Source organism: Geotrypetes seraphini, chromosome 3, assembly GCF_902459505.1.
Source record: "Geotrypetes seraphini chromosome 3, aGeoSer1.1, whole genome shotgun sequence".
Taxonomy (NCBI): domain Eukaryota; kingdom Metazoa; phylum Chordata; class Amphibia; order Gymnophiona; family Dermophiidae; genus Geotrypetes; species Geotrypetes seraphini.
In genome coordinates, this window is record NC_047086.1 from 373,706,123 (window position 1) to 373,726,158 (window position 20,036).

General features: G+C 41.7%; 1 protein-coding gene across 3 annotated transcripts in view; it reads right to left on the reverse strand.

The window, feature by feature from the left end:
• Window positions 1–20,036, reverse strand: part of SPTBN1 (spectrin beta, non-erythrocytic 1) — a 569,130-nt gene that overhangs the window by 153,220 nt on the left and 395,874 nt on the right. For all 3 annotated transcript variants that reach the window (XM_033938993.1, XM_033938994.1, XM_033938992.1), the window contains 2 exons: window positions 13,034–13,124; window positions 210–356 (listed from right to left, as the gene is read on the reverse strand). In XM_033938993.1, the coding sequence (XP_033794884.1) occupies window positions 210–356; window positions 13,034–13,124 (238 nt within the window). The remainder of the gene's footprint in view (window positions 1–209; window positions 357–13,033; window positions 13,125–20,036) is intronic.

Below are 20,036 nucleotides of genomic sequence, written 5' to 3' on the forward strand. Positions count from 1 at the left end.
ACATCCAATATTTACCAGAGATGTTATACAAATCTCCTCTCAAAGTCTTAAGCTTGTGGCTTTTAGATGGGACAGAAATAAAGTGTCTGCATTCCTGTCAAAACAATCATTTTAGAATCTTGGTTGTTGCCAAAAGTTTAGCCTAGGAGCTTCTTTCCCAAGAGGGAGAAAATAAAACAAAACAAAGAATGCACCTCATTCCTGATTACCTTTTCTATTTTGTCCAGCCATTCTTTGTTGGATGCCAGCTCTGCCATAAATGCCTGGTGCTTCAGCCATTTGCTGTGCAAGTTTCTGGCCTCATCATAGGACATGTCCTGAGCTGTAAGCATTTTCTCATTAATCCAGAGGGACAGCTGGGAAAAGAGCAAAGCATAGTTATGAAAAAAAAAACAAAACATGCTGTCACAGGATCCGTTTAATAAAACAAACTTGGGAAACTAACTAGAAAGGCAATAGAAAGTTCTTGAAAGCAGAGAATGACATGGTGACAAAATTAATCACCATTCCTGTCCCCACGGATAACCCTGGGAAACAATTCTGTGTCATTCTTTAGTGTCTATCTCAACCTCAGTCCTTCTATACCAGCATTTTCAGTGCAAGGCTTGAGGGTCAGTGGTTATGCCCATTCATACTCTGATTCTTCCCTCTCTCCTTAAAGAATGCGATTATCTGTGGGGATAGGAATGGTGATGAATTTTGTCACCGTGCCATTCTCTACAGTGAAAACAATTGGTTACTACAGCTAAAAAGTAAATACAGTGATGATAATTTTATAGCAGGCTGTCTAACCTGTGCGGAAGATAAATTACATTGTAGATTGTGCTTAACTAAGAGGTAAATTTGTTATCTAGGAGCTATTTTTGATTCTGCACTCTCTTTTGATTCTCATATCTCTCGGAGGCCAGTGTGGTGTCGCCGTCGTCGTCGTCCGCCGCCACTGCCTATCTGCAGGCCACAGCCAAGATCGCTCTGAAGCCCCCCGGGAATCACCTGCTGAGTTGTGGCGGCGGAGGCAAAGGAAGCGCCGGCTTCAGCGAACTGCCGAGACAAGAGATGGCCGGTCCCCCGGCCCTAGGAGGCTCCACCTCACCCCCTATGACCGGCTTCAGCACCCTGTGGTCGGTACAGACCTCTTCGCCGCCTCCTCCTATCTCCGGCGCACCTAACCCTGGTGACAGCGGCCAGATCAATGCTTTACCCGGCCCGGAGACTGGGAACTTCTACCCTGGGATCCCATCGTCCATTAGCCCAGCTTTTTTCCAGAGTTTCTCGCCGGTGTCACACAAGCCGTGCGCTGCGATGAACATGCCCGGCTTCAGTAGCCCCTTTTCGACTCAGATCTCGTTACCTCAGCAGCAGCAGCAAAGCAGGGGTCCCCTATCAGCCCCCAACAGCACCAACACCAGCACCAGGCGGCTTTTCGCAGCAGAGAAATTCCTACAATCACCATCAACCTCTTCTGAAGCAGTCTCCTTACTTACTTACTAACTTGCTCCACTCCATCACTGACGCTGAAATCGTGGATTGAAGACTATGTTTTGATTTTATTTTTCTTTCCAGTTTATGAATTATTTTAATCTCATTTATTGTTTTGCCACTTGTTTTGTTTTATTTTTATCATTTAAATTTCCCCAGAATTCTATTGTTCAACGGTTCCTCCCTTCTGCATCTATTCCTATCTCTCCTCTCTTCAACCTGTCAGAATGTTTATTTTCTTATCTTTTCCTCTATCTCTATTTTTCTCTTCTTTATTACTCTCAAGGTACTTTAGTTAGATTGTGAGCCTTCGGGACAGTAAGGGAATTTCTAAGTACCTATCCTACTTATAATTTTAATGCACCCTAATGTATATTTTCTGTAAACCGCTTAGAACCTAACGGATTAGCGGTATATAAGAAATAAATTACATTACATTACATTTCTCACAAGAACTTTTTAAAAAAGGTTACTACTGGCTTTGGCAAATTAGATCAGTTTTAGATACTCTGGCATCACACACACTTTTGTTCATGCATTTGTTCTTTTAAGAATTGACTACTGTAATACAGTTTACTATGGAATTTCGTCATTTAACTTATGTCGTTTACAAACGCTTCAGAATTCAGCTGCATGCTTTCTTTGTAAAGCTACATTATATGATCATGTCCCTTATTGATTCATTTACACTGGTTACCTATTCAGTTCAGATACCAGTTTAAAATTCTGTGTTTAACATTTAAAGCACTTCACTTTTCTCAGCCTGTTTACTTAGCATCTGTTATGATACAAAATAACTTCTCGTGCTTTGAGGTCACTTGACTCTAATAGACCTGTTCTCCCATCTCCTAAACTTGCTCACTATGTATCTACTCAAAAGTCAGCTTATTTTTTTTGTTTTCCCTTTTATTCTGAATTTGGCGTTCTTTACTGTACAGGATGAAACTAAGAATGTTATTAAACCCATCTAGCTGACCAATGCAGACAAAAGCCTCGGAGGAATGGGTCATATGTTCACATGCGGCTATAAAGATCTGCTAATTCATTACTGGCCAGTCAGCAAGTTTAGCAACTGAACTTCATTTATCTTTCATGGACACTGCAGAATGATTTCTGAAGTGCTAAGTGAGAACACAAATCTTATGAAACAGAGATCAATTTATAAACAAGCACATACAATAAATGAAAATCATTTTTCTGAAAAGATGCATCTGTTTCTGCTCAAATCTCCATGGCAGAGTCTCACATCTCTACCTGAACAGCCGACTGCCACATATTAGAGGGCACTAACTTCACAAGTTGAATAAACCATTACTTTTCAAGACTTTTATTAAATATGACCCAATTTTAACAATTAGATTCATCTGATCACAGATAATTAAAAGAAAACAGACATCCCCTTATTTTATTTAGTCAATTTTTTATACCGTTCTCCCAGGAGAGATCAGAACGGTTTAGATGAGTTTATTCAGGTACTCAAGCATTTTTCCCTGTCTGTCCCGGTGGACTCACAATCTATCTAATGTACCTAGGGCAATGAGGGTCACAAGGAGCAGTGTGGGTTTGAACCCATGAACCCAGGGTGCTGAGGCTGTAGCTTTAACCACTGCGCCACACTCTCCCCTCATCCACTTCTGCTCCCCACACTTACCCAAAGAATAAGGGCTGCAGCCATAACAGCAGCAGCAGTCAGCAGAGGGCCCCATGTGTCAGTAACCTTTATGAGTTCCCATTCTAACAGGAAGCCCAAAAAGGTGGCAGATTATGACCCAAGAACATTCACTTAACTCACAGGTCCCATACAGGCTCACTACTGGGTACAAGTAACAGTGAAGGTTCAAAAAAAAAAAAGGGAAAGCAGTCCTGTTTGTGATCTCTATCCGCATGCAGCCCTATCATCACTCTGGGTGCCATAGGCTTTATTAAAAATAAATTTTCAAGCACAATTGGATAGGTTGCCTATGTGTGTCACATCTTATAGACTCCAAAATGGAAGTTCTCTTTGGCACTATGCAAGTTTTTCAGTGAGCGTTAGGAGTAAAATTGAAAGATTGAGATATACTCCATATACCCTGGCTTAGTAAAATCCATTCCTGTCATGGAATATGCAAAACTAACTCATTTGGAGAAACTACTCCCAGGAAGGATAGGTTCATTGAGGAGATCTAATTTGGATCATCTGATGGAGAGGGTTAAAAGAATGAAAAGTCTGCCAAAAGACGATCCTTAAGGGGGATATGATTTAAAAGCTGGGAGCAGAAGAGCTGCTAAGTGCTGATATCACAGAGACAAAAGAGGTAATCTGACTCTGCTCCGATCAACCTGCATGCCCAAACAGAAAAAAGCAGTGAGGAACAGAGATCCACAAAGGAGAAAGACAATAAATACAAGGATAACTGAAAGAGAAAGAGAGAGAGAGAATACTTGCTCTAACAATGGCCAAAAACTCATTGTAACTTATAAAAGAGGGAGGTTTCTGACCCAATTTCCCTCTGACCCAATTCACTGCCCTCTCCTCCGATCCGCTTCTGATCTGTGCATGCAAATGAGGGGAAACAGCATGCAAAGTAGGCAGGGACGCAATTCACTAAACAAATCTAGGACACCGACTGGGTTGACCGATCAACAGAAGAAGCGACTGCTGAGGATCAGTCGCATACGTCTCTGCCGACTCTCCTGCTCCATTGCCACCCTGCACTCTGCCCCGATCTTCCAGCCCTTTTTTCTGCTCCGATCATGTCCTTCTCTCTGCTGCCTTCCCTGCAGTGCGAGCCCGTGGGTTTAAAGCGGGGCTGCACGCCGCAGTGCAGCCCCGTTTTAAACCTGCGGGCTCGCACTGCAGGGAAGGCGACAGAGATCCAGAGCTCGGGGCAGAGAGCAGGGCATGACAGGCTGATAGGAGAAAGCAGGATCTGCCACAATCTTTCCCAAACAATGGGAACTCATTAGGTCTCAGCAATCAAGCTGATAGAAAAAGTGAAGATTTCGCCCCTGGTTGCAAATCTAAAGAGGTAGCTGCAAGCCCCAGCTACTTGCCTATTCAGCCTCCAGTACAGGAGATGACACAGGGGGAGCCCTCTTTTGCACTGCTTCAAGTTCCCAGAAAGACTTGGTAGAGCCCAGGAGGGATTTGACAGACTGATCAGGCAATCGAAGCTCTGGTGTTATGCAAAAGGCTTCAGTGTCGATGGGAACAAGTTGGCCTTGGACTTAAGAAAAGTCAAAGACGTTGTAAAACAGCAGAATACAAATCTCCCAGCTCCAAGAGAGCACCGAGCAGCACCACCCTATCAAACAAAGCTTTCAAAGGCAATGGTTCAAAAAGGAATTCTAAAAGGAGACGACTTTCCAAAGCTGCTGAAGCAGAAAGGCAACAAGCCAGTGTTGGCGAAAGGGAAGAGGCTGCTGCCGCCGGGGTTAGCCCTTTCCTGTGAGAGCAAGAAAAAACCCCAAACCAGCAAAAAAATGGACACAAAACGCATGCTCAGACCATCTGCAGGGAAAGCAGATGGTCTGCGCATGCATCAGGATCGCACACTAGCGATCCATGCGGTCGGAAGAGGGGCGTTCCTCCGATCGCCCTCATTTTAATGTTTTTGTGTTGTGAATTGGTCGGGCCTGCAAGGATTGGCCACGGATCAGGCACGGAAAAGAGGTTAGTGAATCTAGCCCAAAGACACCATATAGGAGAATAAGGATTGTTTAACTACTAGCCAGTTTGCAAGGAGGTGTGAAAGATGCATGAATTTAAAGTACAGAGTACTGCTCAGAAATGACCTAGGTTTCTTTCTGGCCTCTGAGAGGTCTGAAGCAATAGGAAGAATGTGTCCAGAGGTGTGAGGAAACTTGCTGTTGCAATGACTGATGGCTTGCTGGACTTGAAATTTACAATTAAAAAAAAGTTTCAAAACGAAGACAACATTACGACTTTTAAAACCCAATATCATTGAAAATATTTTCTTAGTCAGTAAAAGATATGGTTTCACATTTGGTTCTGCACTAATGCTGGTATAAAGCATTTTACAGAAGCTAACAGTTTTGCAGGCATGGGCTTCAGTAGAGAAGTATCTTAACTATGCTTTTAGAGAAAAAAAATCTCTGCAGGGGGCGGACCATGGCGACAGCTCAGTGAAACACGCTCGACTTGGACCCTGAGACTTCTCTATTTCCTAGGAAAATGCTGCTTTCAAAAAGAAAGGGAAGCGTTTAGCTGGATCCCTTGGCCGCTAGAACCACCTCATCTGTTCAGCGGTCCATTAGAGGAGTTTGATTTCGCTGCAACCCCGCAGTCACCCGGAGGCCAGTCTGCTATATCTTCAGCGAGAGGAAATGCCAAGGACATGGACTTCAACATTTCTTTGTCTCTTCTGGACTCTGTTCCTCCGCCTTGCGCTGCTCATACCATGACTCAGCTGGTGGATTCCGGCGAGGGAGACTCAGCTGGGGAAACCCCAATCCAAGGGGCTTTAGCCGCGAGAGTTAGAGAGGAGCAGAGAGAGCTGGGAGTGGTAGTAGAAACTATCACTTGGCTTGAAAGACCGAAGGCAATAACACTGGAGAGCATTTGGAAAACTCTCCAGACATTGAACACTTCAGTTTCCAGATCCTCTAATGAAGTTCCAATTTTAGTAAGTACTGTAACTACTCTGGGGGAGAAATTAGATGGGACTAAGGATGAGTTTTCTTTACTGACGAAGAAACTTACAGACAGAACAGATAAAATGCAAGAAGTAACGTCTGGATTAATAAAAGAAAAAACTATCCTCAATAAAAAGATTGAACAACTTGAGAACTATAATCATAGACTAAATCTAAGACTTGAATTCTCCTAAATCACCGAGTGTGACTGCTACTGAACTGCTTAGAAAATATTTGACTTATGTTCTAGGTTTTTTTCAGAAAATATTCCCCCGATTAACCACATTTATTACCTCCCTGGGAAAAAAGAAATGGGAGCCACTTCAGAGAACATACAAAAGAATTCAGAAGAACCACCTTTAAATATCACAGATATACTAGAATCAACAATTACAGAAGATTCTGAAAGAGCGACTCTACAGGTGTCCTTTGTTTTTGAACAGGATAGTAATAGTTTTATCAGGCTGTTTTTTTATAATTCTCAGAAATTATTCTATGGTAAAAAAAACTGGATAGGGTTCCCTGAATGGAAAAATCCTAATACGCAATATAGTTTGGAATTTTTATGCTTTCAGGTGGACTTCCTAGGACACCAGGCCGCACAGTGGTATAAACTGATAAACGGATTTGTAAATAAAAAGCCTAAAACTGGTCTTAGGGATATTTGGAGCATTGAGATTAAGCATCAAATTTCTGCGTCTCAATGGCCACGAATTTGGTCTTGGAGGATGAGATGTATGTACAGTGTCTGCATCTATGAGATAAACTTTGTTTTTTTCTTCTGCATAGAGCATTTTGGACCCCAGTTAGATTACAAAAGTTAAATAGCTCTATGTCTAATAGATGCTGGCATTGTAATCTTGTAGCAGGGACTCTACATTACTTATTATTTATATCTAGGCCTTTTGGAAATCAATATGGGGCCAAATAAATTGTTTATTGGAAAATCAATTCTGACGTCGGAGAGGACGTTCTGGGCCAGCCAATCGCTGCCTGGCTGGCCCAGAACGTCCTCTCCGACTTCAGAATTGAGTCGGAAAGACTTCCTGTCGGCTTTAGTAGCTGCAGCATGAGCATGGCGGTAAAAGCAAGGGAAAAGGAAGGAGGCTTTTTTTTTTTTTTTTGAGCGGCAGGAAGGCAGCAGGCTGGCTTTGGCTAGGGAGGGAGAAAGGTAGGCAGGCAGGATTCGGGGGTGGGGGTGGGACAAAGTGTAGAAGGCAGTGAGAGGGACATAGGAAGGAGGCACTAGGGGCACTAAAGACAGGAATGGGCACTAAGGACATGGGAAAGAGGCACTGGGGGCACTAAAGACATGGGGAGGAGGCACTGGGGGCACTAAAGACAGGAAGGGGCACTAAGGACATGGGAAGGAGGCACTGGGGCACTAAAGACATGGGGAGGAGGCACTGGGGGCACTAAAGATAGGAAGGGGTACTAAGGACATGGGGAGGAGACACTGGGGGCACTAAGGACATAGTAAGGAGGCACCAGGGGCCCTAAGGACATAGGAAGGAAAGAGGGAGGGAATAGAAAGGGACAATTCTTGGGCCTGAGTGCAGAAAGAAAGAAATGAAAGAAAGGATACACAGACAGAAGGAAACGCAACCAGAGACTCATGAAATCAATCACCAGACAGCAAAGGTAGGAAAAATGATTTTATTTTCAATTTAGTTATCAAAATTACATTACATTACATTAAAATGTAGTCAGTTTTGAGAAGTTATATCTGCTGTCTATATTTTGCACTATATTTGTCTATTTTTCTATAGTTACTGAGGTGACCGAACTTGCGGAGATGGGACGGAAACAGGCTTTTAAAATTTTAGTCCTAGTAGTTTGCCGGTCCACAAAATAATTCTTTTATTTCTGCCAGTTCACGGATGTAAAAAGGTTGAAAAACACTGATGTAGAGTATGCCGGCTTTCTTTTTCACCCAGCCGCACGCGTTCAAAAAGCCGCGCTTGCACGGCTGCTCGAGTTGATCAATCTTCTCCTCTCTTACAACTTCCTGTTTCCGGTTGCATCAGAGGAGAATATTGAACAAATGAGCACCCGCACGTGCGGCTGGGCGAAAAAGAAAGCCAGCATACTCTACATCTAAGGTGAGATGGAGGGAGGGAGATGGCGGAACACTGCAATCGGTCGGATGTCTGCTGTTTTTGTATCACTGCCTGCCTGCGCTCACGTTCCAGATCCACCTGCATTTTTAGTGTGCACAATTGACCTGATTCGAGCTATAGGTGAACATGGGGGACACGTCATTGCAAGGGAGGACAAGTCAATTGATTTATTTTATGTTCTGTTTTTACTACAGGGCAGAGGCACTGAAACAGATTCTCAGTGCAGTAGTAGTAGTAGTAGTAGTGGTGGCAGGATTCTCTTCTGTCTTCATGGTGTTTCGCAGTACTGAGGCTTATATGGATGCTGCGGGGACGGTGACGGGGCGGTGAAAGGGATGGCGGTGACGGGGCGGTGAAGGGATCGGCAGTGACGGGGCGGTGCAGAGGATGATGGGCCGGGGACGGTGCAGTGATGGGGACAGATTTTTTCCCCGTGTTATTCTCTAACAGAAATTCAAGTGTTGTATTCAATTTCAAATGTCATTTATCGGTACACTTGTTATAAGATGCAAAAATGAATAAAGATATACAGTCAAACCTTGGTTTACGAGAGCACCGGTTTGCGAGTGTTTTTCAAGACGAGCAAAACATTCGCAAAATCGGCGCCTCGGAAACCGAGTTTGACACAATTTACGAGCGCCCCCCCCCCCCCCCCCGAGCACTGAAACGACATCCCTTACCCCGATTGGGCACCGGCACCAGCACCAACGCACAGGACATGCCAGTGCCGGAAGATCCTCCCTCTTCTGTGCTGGGCGGTGCGTCGGAGATCCTCCCTTTTGCCTGTGCTGGGCTGGACTGGGCTTTGAGCATTTGCACATGCTCAAAGCCTTCTGTTCTCGCTCTCTCTGAGATTCTCAGATTCAGAATCTTGGAGAGAGCGAGACCAGAAGGCCTTAAGCATGCGCAAATGCTCAAGGCCCAGTCCAGCCCAGTACAGGCAAGAGGGAGGATCTCTGACGTAGATCAAGGAGTCTCTACGGCAAACTTAGCTATTTTGTTATATATTAATACTAGTTGTTTAGCCCATTACATTAACGGGTGCTAGCAGCCCTTCTCCCTTATTTTTACCTCCTCCCTGTCCAGCAACACCTCTCCCCCTTTCCCTGCTCCCCCCATATAGCAGTAGCCCTTCTCCTTTTATCTCCCCCTGTCCAGCAGCACCCCTCCCATTCCCTCCTCCCCCTGTCCAGCAGTAGCTCTTCTCCTTTATGTCCTGCTCCCCCTCTGTCCAGCAGTAGCCCCAGGAAAAGAGTGAGGATCACAGGACCAAAGCTTTTACTGACATCCAAGTAGGGGAAATCCACTCTCCCCACCTCCTTGCTCCTGCTGCACTTCCTCCTTGGCTATACACACGCGCGCGCACACACTTACATACAGCTCTCCGGCTCCTCGCGCCCCTCCTCCACATTCCACTTCTTCGGCGGGGGCCAACGTTTTCTTTATTTTGTTTTCTTTTCACGTGTTCCTCCTTCATGGAAAAACAGCACTACCGGCCAACTTAGTCCCTTGCCGCCCCCTTCCCGCGCCGCACAACCACCTTTCCTTCCCTCCCTCCATCAGGTGTAGTGAATCCACCAATGTTAAAAGGAGCCACGTCGAAATCGGAGGCCTGCCACTGCCGTAGCACTTTCCCCTCTGCCTTGGCAGAGAGGAACGTGTTACGGTGGCAGCAGGGCTCCAATTTCAAAGCAGCTCCTTTTAACATAGGCGGAGTTGAACTGACCTGATGGAGGAAGGGAAGGAACGGTGGGGCAAATTTCGGCAACAGCAGGAATTGTTTGGCGGGCCAAGCACCGTGAAACTTTGTTTCTTTAGGCAGCCCCGGGGGGGGGGGGGGGGGGGAAGGGGGTTGAATCGTCGATGTGCAGGCCGCTGAGACGGGAGTGAGCAGTTCGGCTTCCCCTATCTGGGGAAACCGGGGAAATCGCCGTGCCGAACTCAGCTGCGCGTCGGGAGTGAGTTTTTCGACTTCCCCTATCTGGGGAAACCGCCGTGCCGAACTGAGCTGCGCATGGGGCCGTAGTAAGCGCGGGGCATGCTGCAGTCTTGGCGGCCACGGACATACGGATCATGGAAGCACGCTGATAAGACTGCGCATGCGCCGCCTACGGTTTTATTATATAGATACTGGTAGGTTTTAAAGAATAGAGTCAGCTACCTTTTAAAAAAAAATAATTTAGGGCTCCTTTTATGAAGATGCGTTAGGCGTTTTAGCGCACGCACCGGATTAGTGCACGCTAGCCGAAAATCTACCACCTGCTCAAAAGGAGGCGGTAGCGGCTAGTGCACGCGGCAATTTAGTGCGTGTTAAGGCCCTAATGCGCCTTCGTAAAAGGAGCCCTTAATGTTAACAATGCATTTTTGCTAGGAGCTTAATGTATGCACGGACAGGTGTTTATATTGTTCTTCACTTTGGACAAATTAAGTTTTGGAATGGCAGAATACAGATATGTGACCATTTATGGGACAAGGTAACTAAAATCACTAAAAGCAAACAAAAAAAAGAGGTTTAAATGAACTCTGTTGGTGCAAGCAATTTGTAATGCAATAGTTCAAATCTCATATTTTTAAGTGAAAAAAAAAAGTTGCAGAAGTTCAAATATGTGACTTTTGCAGACTGCTTATAGACCCATGTCATGAAAAAAAATAGCCACTCAACATTTTAGATCTGCTACTTTAGTCACCTTTTCCTAGAGATAGTCGCATGCATCGCACAAACACACAAATTTCCCCTGTGTACTCTATCTGTGCAGTACTAGTGCCTTAAACACATCAAGGTGAAACCTAGTTCTGAAAAGGATAAGCAAGGAAGTCTCGTAACTTCATTAATGAGAGTGGCTAAAAAGGAGGATCTAGGTTAAAAAAAACCCCAAAACAACCCCATTAAGACAGGTTAGCTTAATAGCCCAGTAATGGCACTCTGTGCTGCTGGAAATACAACTGCCACAAAGCATGTTTATGCAGGGTGCTGAAAAGAGCAAGAAAAAGGTGTTTAAAAGGAAAAACTATAAACAAATCTCCTATGGGAACTATTATTTGTACTTATAGGCACTCTAATTCCAATATTTCAACTAACAATAGTGCCCCTTTCATTCAAAATACAATTTTCTTATGTTAAATATCATAAAGTGCTCAGTGCCACCACCAGGTCAATGGTGGTGGCACTGAGCACTTTATTTATATTTATTTATATTGGCAAAGTAGTTGAATGAAAGGGGCACTATTGTTAGTTGAAATAAAGGAAAAACTATACCACAGAAACCGTACATGCGGTTTTATAGATCTACTAGTCGTTAAGCCCGTTACATTAACGGGTGCTAGAATTTATGTCTGTCTGTATTTTTCTTTCTGTCTCTTTCCTCCCTCCATTTCCCTGTGTAGCGCTGTCTCTGCTTTCTTCCTCAGTCTGCACTCTCAAGCTGTAACATTACTGCTTAGCTTTTTCTCCCTGCAAGCATCTCTGCTCTCTTTCTCATCCCCAGTCTCTTTGCTATTTTTCTCTTCTTGCAGGGGTCTCTGCTCTCTTTTCTCTATATGTTCCTGATTCCTGCAAATTTCTGTTTTCTCTGTATGCTCTTGATCCTGTATTTCCCTGTAGGTGTCTCTTCCTTTTTTTTTTATTCCTTCTTCACGCATGGTTGATATATTAAAAGTTTTTATATTTTTCCTATTTGTTGCATGCCTGTCTCCTTGGCCGCTGTATGTTTCTCTTTTTTTGCTTTCTGTGTTTGTTTGTGTTTTTTTGCTGATTGTCTACTTGGTCACTGTCAGTCTGTCTGTCTCATTGGCTGTTGTATGTCTGTATGTCTTTTTTGCAGTCTAACTCCTTGGCCACTGTATGTCATTTTTTCCTGAATTTATCCTTGGGCATTGTATTTTTTATTTTTTTCTGTTTGTCTCCTTGGCTGTTTGTATTTTTTTTTTGCTGTCTCCTTGCCCACTGTCTCTCTGTCTACTTGGACGCTGTAAGTATGTCCGTCTCCTTGGCTGCTGTATGTCTGTTTGTCATTTTTTTCCTGTGTCTCTCTCTCTCCTTGTCCTCTGTGTTTTGTTATTTTTTCAATCTGTCTCTTTAGCCCCCTGTCCTTCTGTGAGTGTCTGTGTGTCTCTCTCTCCTTGTCCACTGTTGTTTGTTTGTTTTTTCAATCTCGCTTTAGCTCCTGATCCCCTCTCACCGACCGTTGCGACTGCATGTTATTCCGGCTGGGTTTCCATGGCAACCCTGCTCACGGGTCTGTGAGTGTAGGGCCGTTTTGTTATTTCCTCGTGGGAAGCTGTCCGGGTCTGGCGGCGCCGTGTAGGGCGGAAGCGGGGCCTCAGCACCGGCAGGGCGGTTCACACCGCCGGCCCCCAGGAGCCCGAGGCCGGCGGCGGGGGAGGCAGGGACATGCCTGGCATGCCATGGTGCAGGAGGAACGGAGATCGGTGGCTGGCTGCGGTCCGGCTTGTGGAGGCGATCGGCTGGTGACGTATAAGCGCACATGCACACTCCTTCGGTCACAGACCTACAACGCACGGAACACACAAATAGGAGTGCGCATGCACGGCTAGCTTTTTATTATATAGGATTCTCTCTGGAAGGGAAAGGGATGGTGGCATTTCAGCACACAGAGTCAGTTCAGGTGACATGCCTTTTTAGCAGAGCATGTGAAATTTCTATCTCAAAGAAGAATTAATACATTGCAGAAATTAAGAATTCAAAAGAAAATGAACAAATAAGGGTATTTACAAAGCTACTGCCTAACTTTCACCACACTGTAGGGGAATGCTGAAGAGATTCTGATGACAAATACCTCCTGGCAATCCTGAAGAAACTTCTGAAGATCCCGGTTGTCTTTCAGTCGCATCAGAAGCTCACTGGCTGACTCTCGATTCTTTTTGTGTCTATTTAAAACACAAAACATTTTCATTATTAATATGCAGTAAATTATAGCTTTGGATTTTATTTTTAAAATTCTTTCTGGCACATCATAGGAAGGCCTATTACAAATAAATTTAGCCTTGTCATTTTCCTGTTAAAGTCTCAGATACAGTAGTGGAGAAGTTAAAGAGCACTAGACTAGCAAATCTTCCATCAGGCTGCACCATGTGCACACTTTCACTCCATGTAATTTTAGAATTTTTCATCCAGCAGCTTCTTCCTGCTTTTAGGTTTCTAATTCAAGAGAAACTCGCCTCTACTGATGCTATGGAATTGAGAATCTTCATTTACCGTTACCCAGGGTTCCACAACAACCAATTTATTTAGCTCAGTCATTCCAATAACAAGGCTTGAGACAGGGGCCACAAACTTTAGCTCTCTTGTAGCCCAGTAACCATGCACTTTACAGTATGTCTGGCAATTGAGTATTGACTCCTTTTTCTTTCATCTGCATGTATCTACCCCCTTCTCTTTACCTCTACTTTTTCTAACCCTCTCCTGCAACTAACCTTTATCTTCTTCGATTGCATGTTTATGTTTATTATCATTTGATATACTGCTTAAGAGTTAACTTTCTCAGAACTTTACAACAGATTAAAATAAAATGATAAAACAACTTACTACACTATACTATACACTACACTATAGCAACACAAAAAGGACATGTAGATAAATTTCCAAAAATATGGAGACCATTAACTGAATATTGTAAAGAATGATTAATTTTCCCATGTATAGAATTTGATTAGAAGAAAAAGAGATCATATCTCTAAATATTATATAATATATTAATACTAGATTTATAATATGAAATATGGATAAAATAACATTTAAAAATTTTATTCATGTATTACTGAATAGAAGGGAGGGGGGAGGGGATGGGATATTATTATATTAACTAAGAATTATATAAATTTAGTTTTCTGAAATATTAGTATGAATTTATATTGTTGATGTAACATATGAAAATGAATAAAGATTTCTCATTCAATATTGATAGGGAGGGAGAGAGGGAGGGGAGATTATTATATTCAATAATAATTAAATTAATTTAGATTTCTTACATAATATTATAACTTTATAAAATATTGATTTTCTAAAGAAATTTTAAATTTGATATTAATCTGTAAGTTAATCAAGTGTGATTATTCAAGTTTATAATGAATTTATTTGAAACACTTGTTGTAACATAAGAAAATGAATAAAGATTTATAAAACAAAAACAACTTACTGAGAAGTACAAAACCAATAGTGAGATTGCAATACAGGATGAAATAGACCAGGTTTCTTTAAATTCAGAGCAGGTTGATTTTAAAGATTGCAAATTATCTATGCCAACTGCTGAGCAAATTGTAAATAGATATGACAAACACTGTTTGAAATGTCTGTATGCAAATGCAAGAAGCCTAAGAAACAAGCTGGGAAAGTTAGAATATATTGCACTAAATGAAAAGATAGATATAATAGACATCTCTTAAACCTGGTGAAAGGAAGATAACCAATGGGATACTATCATACTGGGGTACAAGTTATATCGTAGTGATAAGATCGAATTGGTGGAGATATAGCGTTATATGTTAAGGAGGGCCTTGAATCGAATGGACTAAAAATTCTACAGAAGCAGAAACACACCTTGGAAACCCTATGGGTAGAAATTCCATGTGTAAGTGGAAAAGGATAGTGATAGGAATGTACTACCATCTACCTGTCCAAGATGAACAGACATAAGCTGAAATGTTATCAGAAATTAGGGAGGCTAACAAACTGGGTAACACAGTAATAAAGGGTGATTCCAACTACCCCTGATATTGACTGGGTAAATGTATCATCAGGGCATACTAGGCAAATAAAATTCCTTGATTAAATCAAGGACTGCTTTATGGAGAAGTTGGTTCAGGAACTGACAAGAGGTGAAACAATTCTAGATCTAGTTCATAGTGGAGCACATGAATTGGTGAGGGAGGTAATGCTGCTGGGTCCGCTGGATAACAGAGATCATAACATGATTAGATCTGATATAATCCATGGAATAAGTTTACACGAGAAATCCAATACAACAGCACTTAACTTTAACTATAACATGAGGAGAATGGTGTAAAAAAAAAAAGAAACTTAAAGGTGCAGCTGCACAGGTCAAAAATATATATCAGACGTGGATGTTATTTAAATATTCCATCCCAGAAGCTCAGACTAGATATATTCCATGTATTAAAAAAGGAGAAAGGAAGACCAAAAAGCAGCCAGCATGGTTAACGAGTAAGGTAAAGGAAGCTATTAGAACTAAAAGAGAATCCTTCAGAAGTGGAAGAAGGATCCTACTAAAAATAATTGTATACTTCTCCCTCCATATTCGTGGTTTCAGCAATCGCGGTTTCAATTATTTGCGTTTTTTTTGCTTGCTGGCTCCTCCCCCAAATAATGTCAGCTTGCACAGAGAAAATCGCTGATTCCCAGCACTTTCTTCATCATGTTTTGCCTCTCCTTCAGGAAAAGGCCAGGTCTCCTACCACGTTATTTGCAGTTTCACCATATTCACGAGGGTTTTTAATAGAAAACAGCAAATAACATATGAAAAAGTTATTTGCGGTTCTTTTGTATTCTTGGGTCTGTTAATCCCCTATCACAGCGAATATGGAGGGAGAAGTGTAAACAACACAAGGAATGTCAAGTCAAATGCAAGGTGCTAATAAGGAAGACAAAGAGAGATCCTGAAAAGCAGATTGCGCTGGAAGCAAAAACAACATAGTAAAAAAAGCTTTTTAAGGTATATTAAAAGCAAGAAGTTGGGAAGAGAATCAGTTGGACCACTAGACAACCGAGGGATAAAAGGGGCTCTCAGGGAAGACAAGGACATAGCGGAGAGATTAAATGAATTCTTTGCTTCAGTCTTCACTGAAGAAGTTGTGGGGGAGATACCGGTGCCAGAAATTGTATTCAATTCTGATGAATCAGAGAAACTCATACAAATCTCTTTAATATTGGATGATGTAATGGGTCAATTGATAAATGATACGAGAGATGAAATGACTTCCTTATGAGGAGAGGCTAAAGCGGCAAGGGCTCTTCAGACGACTCAGGGGTGATATGATAGATTTCTATAAAATAATGAGTGGAGTGGAAAGGGTAGATGTGAACTGCTTGTTCACTCTTTCTAAAACTACTAGGTCTAGGGGACATGTGATAAAGCTACTAAGTAGTAGATTTAAAACAAACTGGAGAAAATATTTCTCCACACAACATGCATTTAAACTCTGGAATTCGTTCCCGGAGAATGTGGTGAAATCAGTTAGCTTAGTGGGATTTTAAAACGGTTTGGATAATTTCCTAAAAGAGAAGTCCAAAGGCCATTATTGAGATGGCTTGGGGAAATCCACTGCTTATTCCTAGGATAAGCAGCTTTGCTACTTGGGATCTAGCTACGTACTTGGGACCTGGGTTGGCCACTGTTGGAAACAGGATACTGGGCTTAATGGACCTTTGGTCTGTCCCAGTATGGCAATTCTTATGTTCTTATGATACAAAAAGGAAAGTTAGTGTTAACAGTAACAGAACCAGCTATGACTGTCTACCCATCCCACTCCAGGAGATGAATGCAAGAGAAACAAGAGAAAAGACCAAAATAATGAACTAGGGCCAAATGCATCCTGAAATAAGTATGTATCTATAATCCCCCACTAGCTCCTGCCCTTTTTTAGAGCCATACAGAGAGACAACCTATGTGCAGTCTGTGCACCAGTAATTTTCTGCAAAGATGTACAAACCAGGATGTTCTTAAATAGATCCTTTAATAAATGCAGTCTTGAGGTGTTCACACCTTGCATGTATCAAAGTGAAACCATCAGGTTTTGATAGGGATAAGTCCAGCAAAACACCAGCTTGCTCAATTAAAAGTGGTATAAGAACCCATAGAAGCAGCTTCCTAAAACGTCAATATCTCCCTTAGAATTAGGAAGTAAATCAAGATGAAATAGATGGGTGGTGGGGGAGTGGCTTGGAGGTGCAGCCGGATGGTCTGGTGAAGACTGAGCTCCACAGTAACAGGCTTTTGAAAGAAATTTTAAGCTTTTGAATTAGTTTTTATTTTAGTGAAAATTGGGAGATTAGTTTTAAAAATGGCAACGGGCAAGCAGATGAAGAATGAGATAGCTGGCACAAGTTCGGGGAGTGCAAAAAGATCAAAGACAGAACCGGCGACTCCTTCCAAGGTGCCGTTGCCCAAAGATGATAACAGAGACATTTTCGCAGAGCTGGAACTAATTAAAGAAATTGTCTCAGACAATGCTCAAAAGCTGCAGGAATTGAAGGACGAAGTTTTACACCTCACAATACGTATGGAAAAGATCGAAGTTTAAATTAGATCAGATTGAAAAGAGAACAGCTGCAAATGAATCTGAAGTATGGTTATCCAAATCATATAGAGAGAAAGTAGATACTCTCTTAAAGGAGCTTGAAGACTGTATTAACAGAGGAAAAAGGAACAATTTAAGAATAATTGGGCTCCCGGAGAGAGTTGAAAAAAATGATAATCTCCTTCCTTGAAAACTTCCTCCCAAAGATCCTGCCTCTCAATACAAAATATCCATTGGAAATTGAGAGGGCTCACAGGATTCCTTCAAGGAAAACAGGTAAACTACTGGGGCCATGTCCAATTATTTTTAAACTTTTAAGGCATTAGCAAGTTATGGAAATTATACGACTTGCAAAAGAAAATAGAAACTTGAAATGTCAAGATTCAAAAATTCATATAGTGCCAGATTTCGCTAAGGTCACCGCAGATAAAAGGAAAAAACTACTAGAATTGCGACCACAAATGAGAAGTCTAGGGGCAAGATACAGTTTGCTGAACCCTGCTATAATGGGGGTTACCTATGCCAATAAGACATTGAGTTTTGAAGATCCTGAAAAGTTAAGGGTCTTTTTGGATGCATGTGAACACCCGATGCCTTCATGAAAAAAGGGAACTAATGTCATTCACTTCTATTAACTTATTATTTGATTAATTTTTAAATTTTTATTTAAACAAAGATGGGATTTTTACATAAGGAGCTGAATGGAATGAGAGATGGAATCTTTTTTGAATTAACTGTTGTAACTGTCCTGGATGTAAGTGTTAGTGGATGAAACTCTGTTTAGAACGTTATAAAAGAATGCTCAAGATTTATGTAAATTAGATGGTTGCCATGGCGTATAGAATAACTAAGGAGTATTCCAGACTTGGATCCGAAGTCTGGGTTGGTATCAGCCACTAACCTAGAAGAAGGAGGCAACATCTCAGAATAAAATTCTGAACTGTATGTGACACTATAGGCTATTTACCATAAGTTACCAGGCAGAAGATATTTAAGTGAGTCAACTCTTAGGTTTTTGTGCTTTAATTATCTGTTCATGCTTTATCAGCTAATAGCTTTAATTAGAAGCACGACTGCAACGCCAGATCTTTTCTTACATAATCTATCAACTGCATAAACTAATCCCTGATGCTCACCCTGTCACGTGGAACTTAATAGCAAACATCCTACAAAACTGCACTGCACTGCACGTCCCCCTCTTCATTTCATCTCAATTCATATAAGTGTTTGGCAAATGCCACAAGTTTGGCGGCAGCAGCAGCAGCTCATACGCAAGCAACCCTGCCTCAATACCTGACTCTGCTGGAGGGGTGAAGAGATAAAGAAGCAGCATCAGAGCCCCGGCCATGGTTGCCCTTTGCTCCATATGTGTGGGGGTGGGCATCGCTCTGATATCACATATTGTGGGCTCCCCAGTCACTCCTCCCATCGTGAACCGAGGCGGCTGCTTACGAGTGTTGCCACTGTTCCCTGGCTTCTCCTCCCTGTCACACTAGCCCTAGCTCCGATCCAGGTAGCTGACGCATATCACCTCCTCCTCCCCTGTTTTAAAAGGGGAAGAGCTGCAAGAAGGTGGGCGTATAAAATACGTTCTGCGGGGATAATAAATGAGTGCTTTTGAAGTTGCCAGGAACGGAAATGCCTCTGAAATAGAGATCTGAATTCCGATGCTAACATAACATAACAATAGTGATTTGGAGTCACCGTACTAGTTTTTTTTAACAGATATTTGACTGCATTTATATCAGCTGAAGAAAGATGTAATTCTAGAATCTAAGTATGGATTATTTTCTTAGAAGATAAAAGGAGGCAAAGGATAGATACTGTCAGTAAGTCGGGTCTCTCAGCGAAAATATCCAGACACATCATATTTAAAATTTTAACTATGTTCTTACATTCTTTTACCGGGAGCTTGAAATTAAATTTGCTTAGGGGAAGTGTATTTATGGGAGAAATTTTTGCTTAGATTCTTATATAGCATGATCATCAATTGGGTTAGAAGATATTTTATCGATTTCTTAAGAAATTTATTATTTATGAATATAGTTTATTTACTATTTGTTAATTCAAATTAAATATGATAATATATAGGCTGAAATAATTCAATATTGAGATATTACATGTATGAAATGTGGTTTTCCTGTGGAGAATAAATATAATTAATGATAGTTTTGGTATTGGTAAAGATTATAGTAAAATAAAGGAAATTAAGTTGGGTTATATGAAATTTTAGGATGGTTAAAATTCATAACTAGTCCATATTCATTAAATGTTTTATTATAGAAATATAAAATTGATGGGATTACATGGTTAAGAATAAGTTATAAGTATTGAATATAAATAATGTTTGAAGGGAGATGAGGGTAGACATGATAACCTTATTAATTATTTCATTATTTAATGTCATCTTATAGAAGAATATTGTAGATTTAGGAGAAATTAAAAGAGGTAGTGTAACATTTTTAGAAGGGATAAAATTGATATATAGTTCATTTTGTCAAAATATTTTATTAGATGAAATATTGG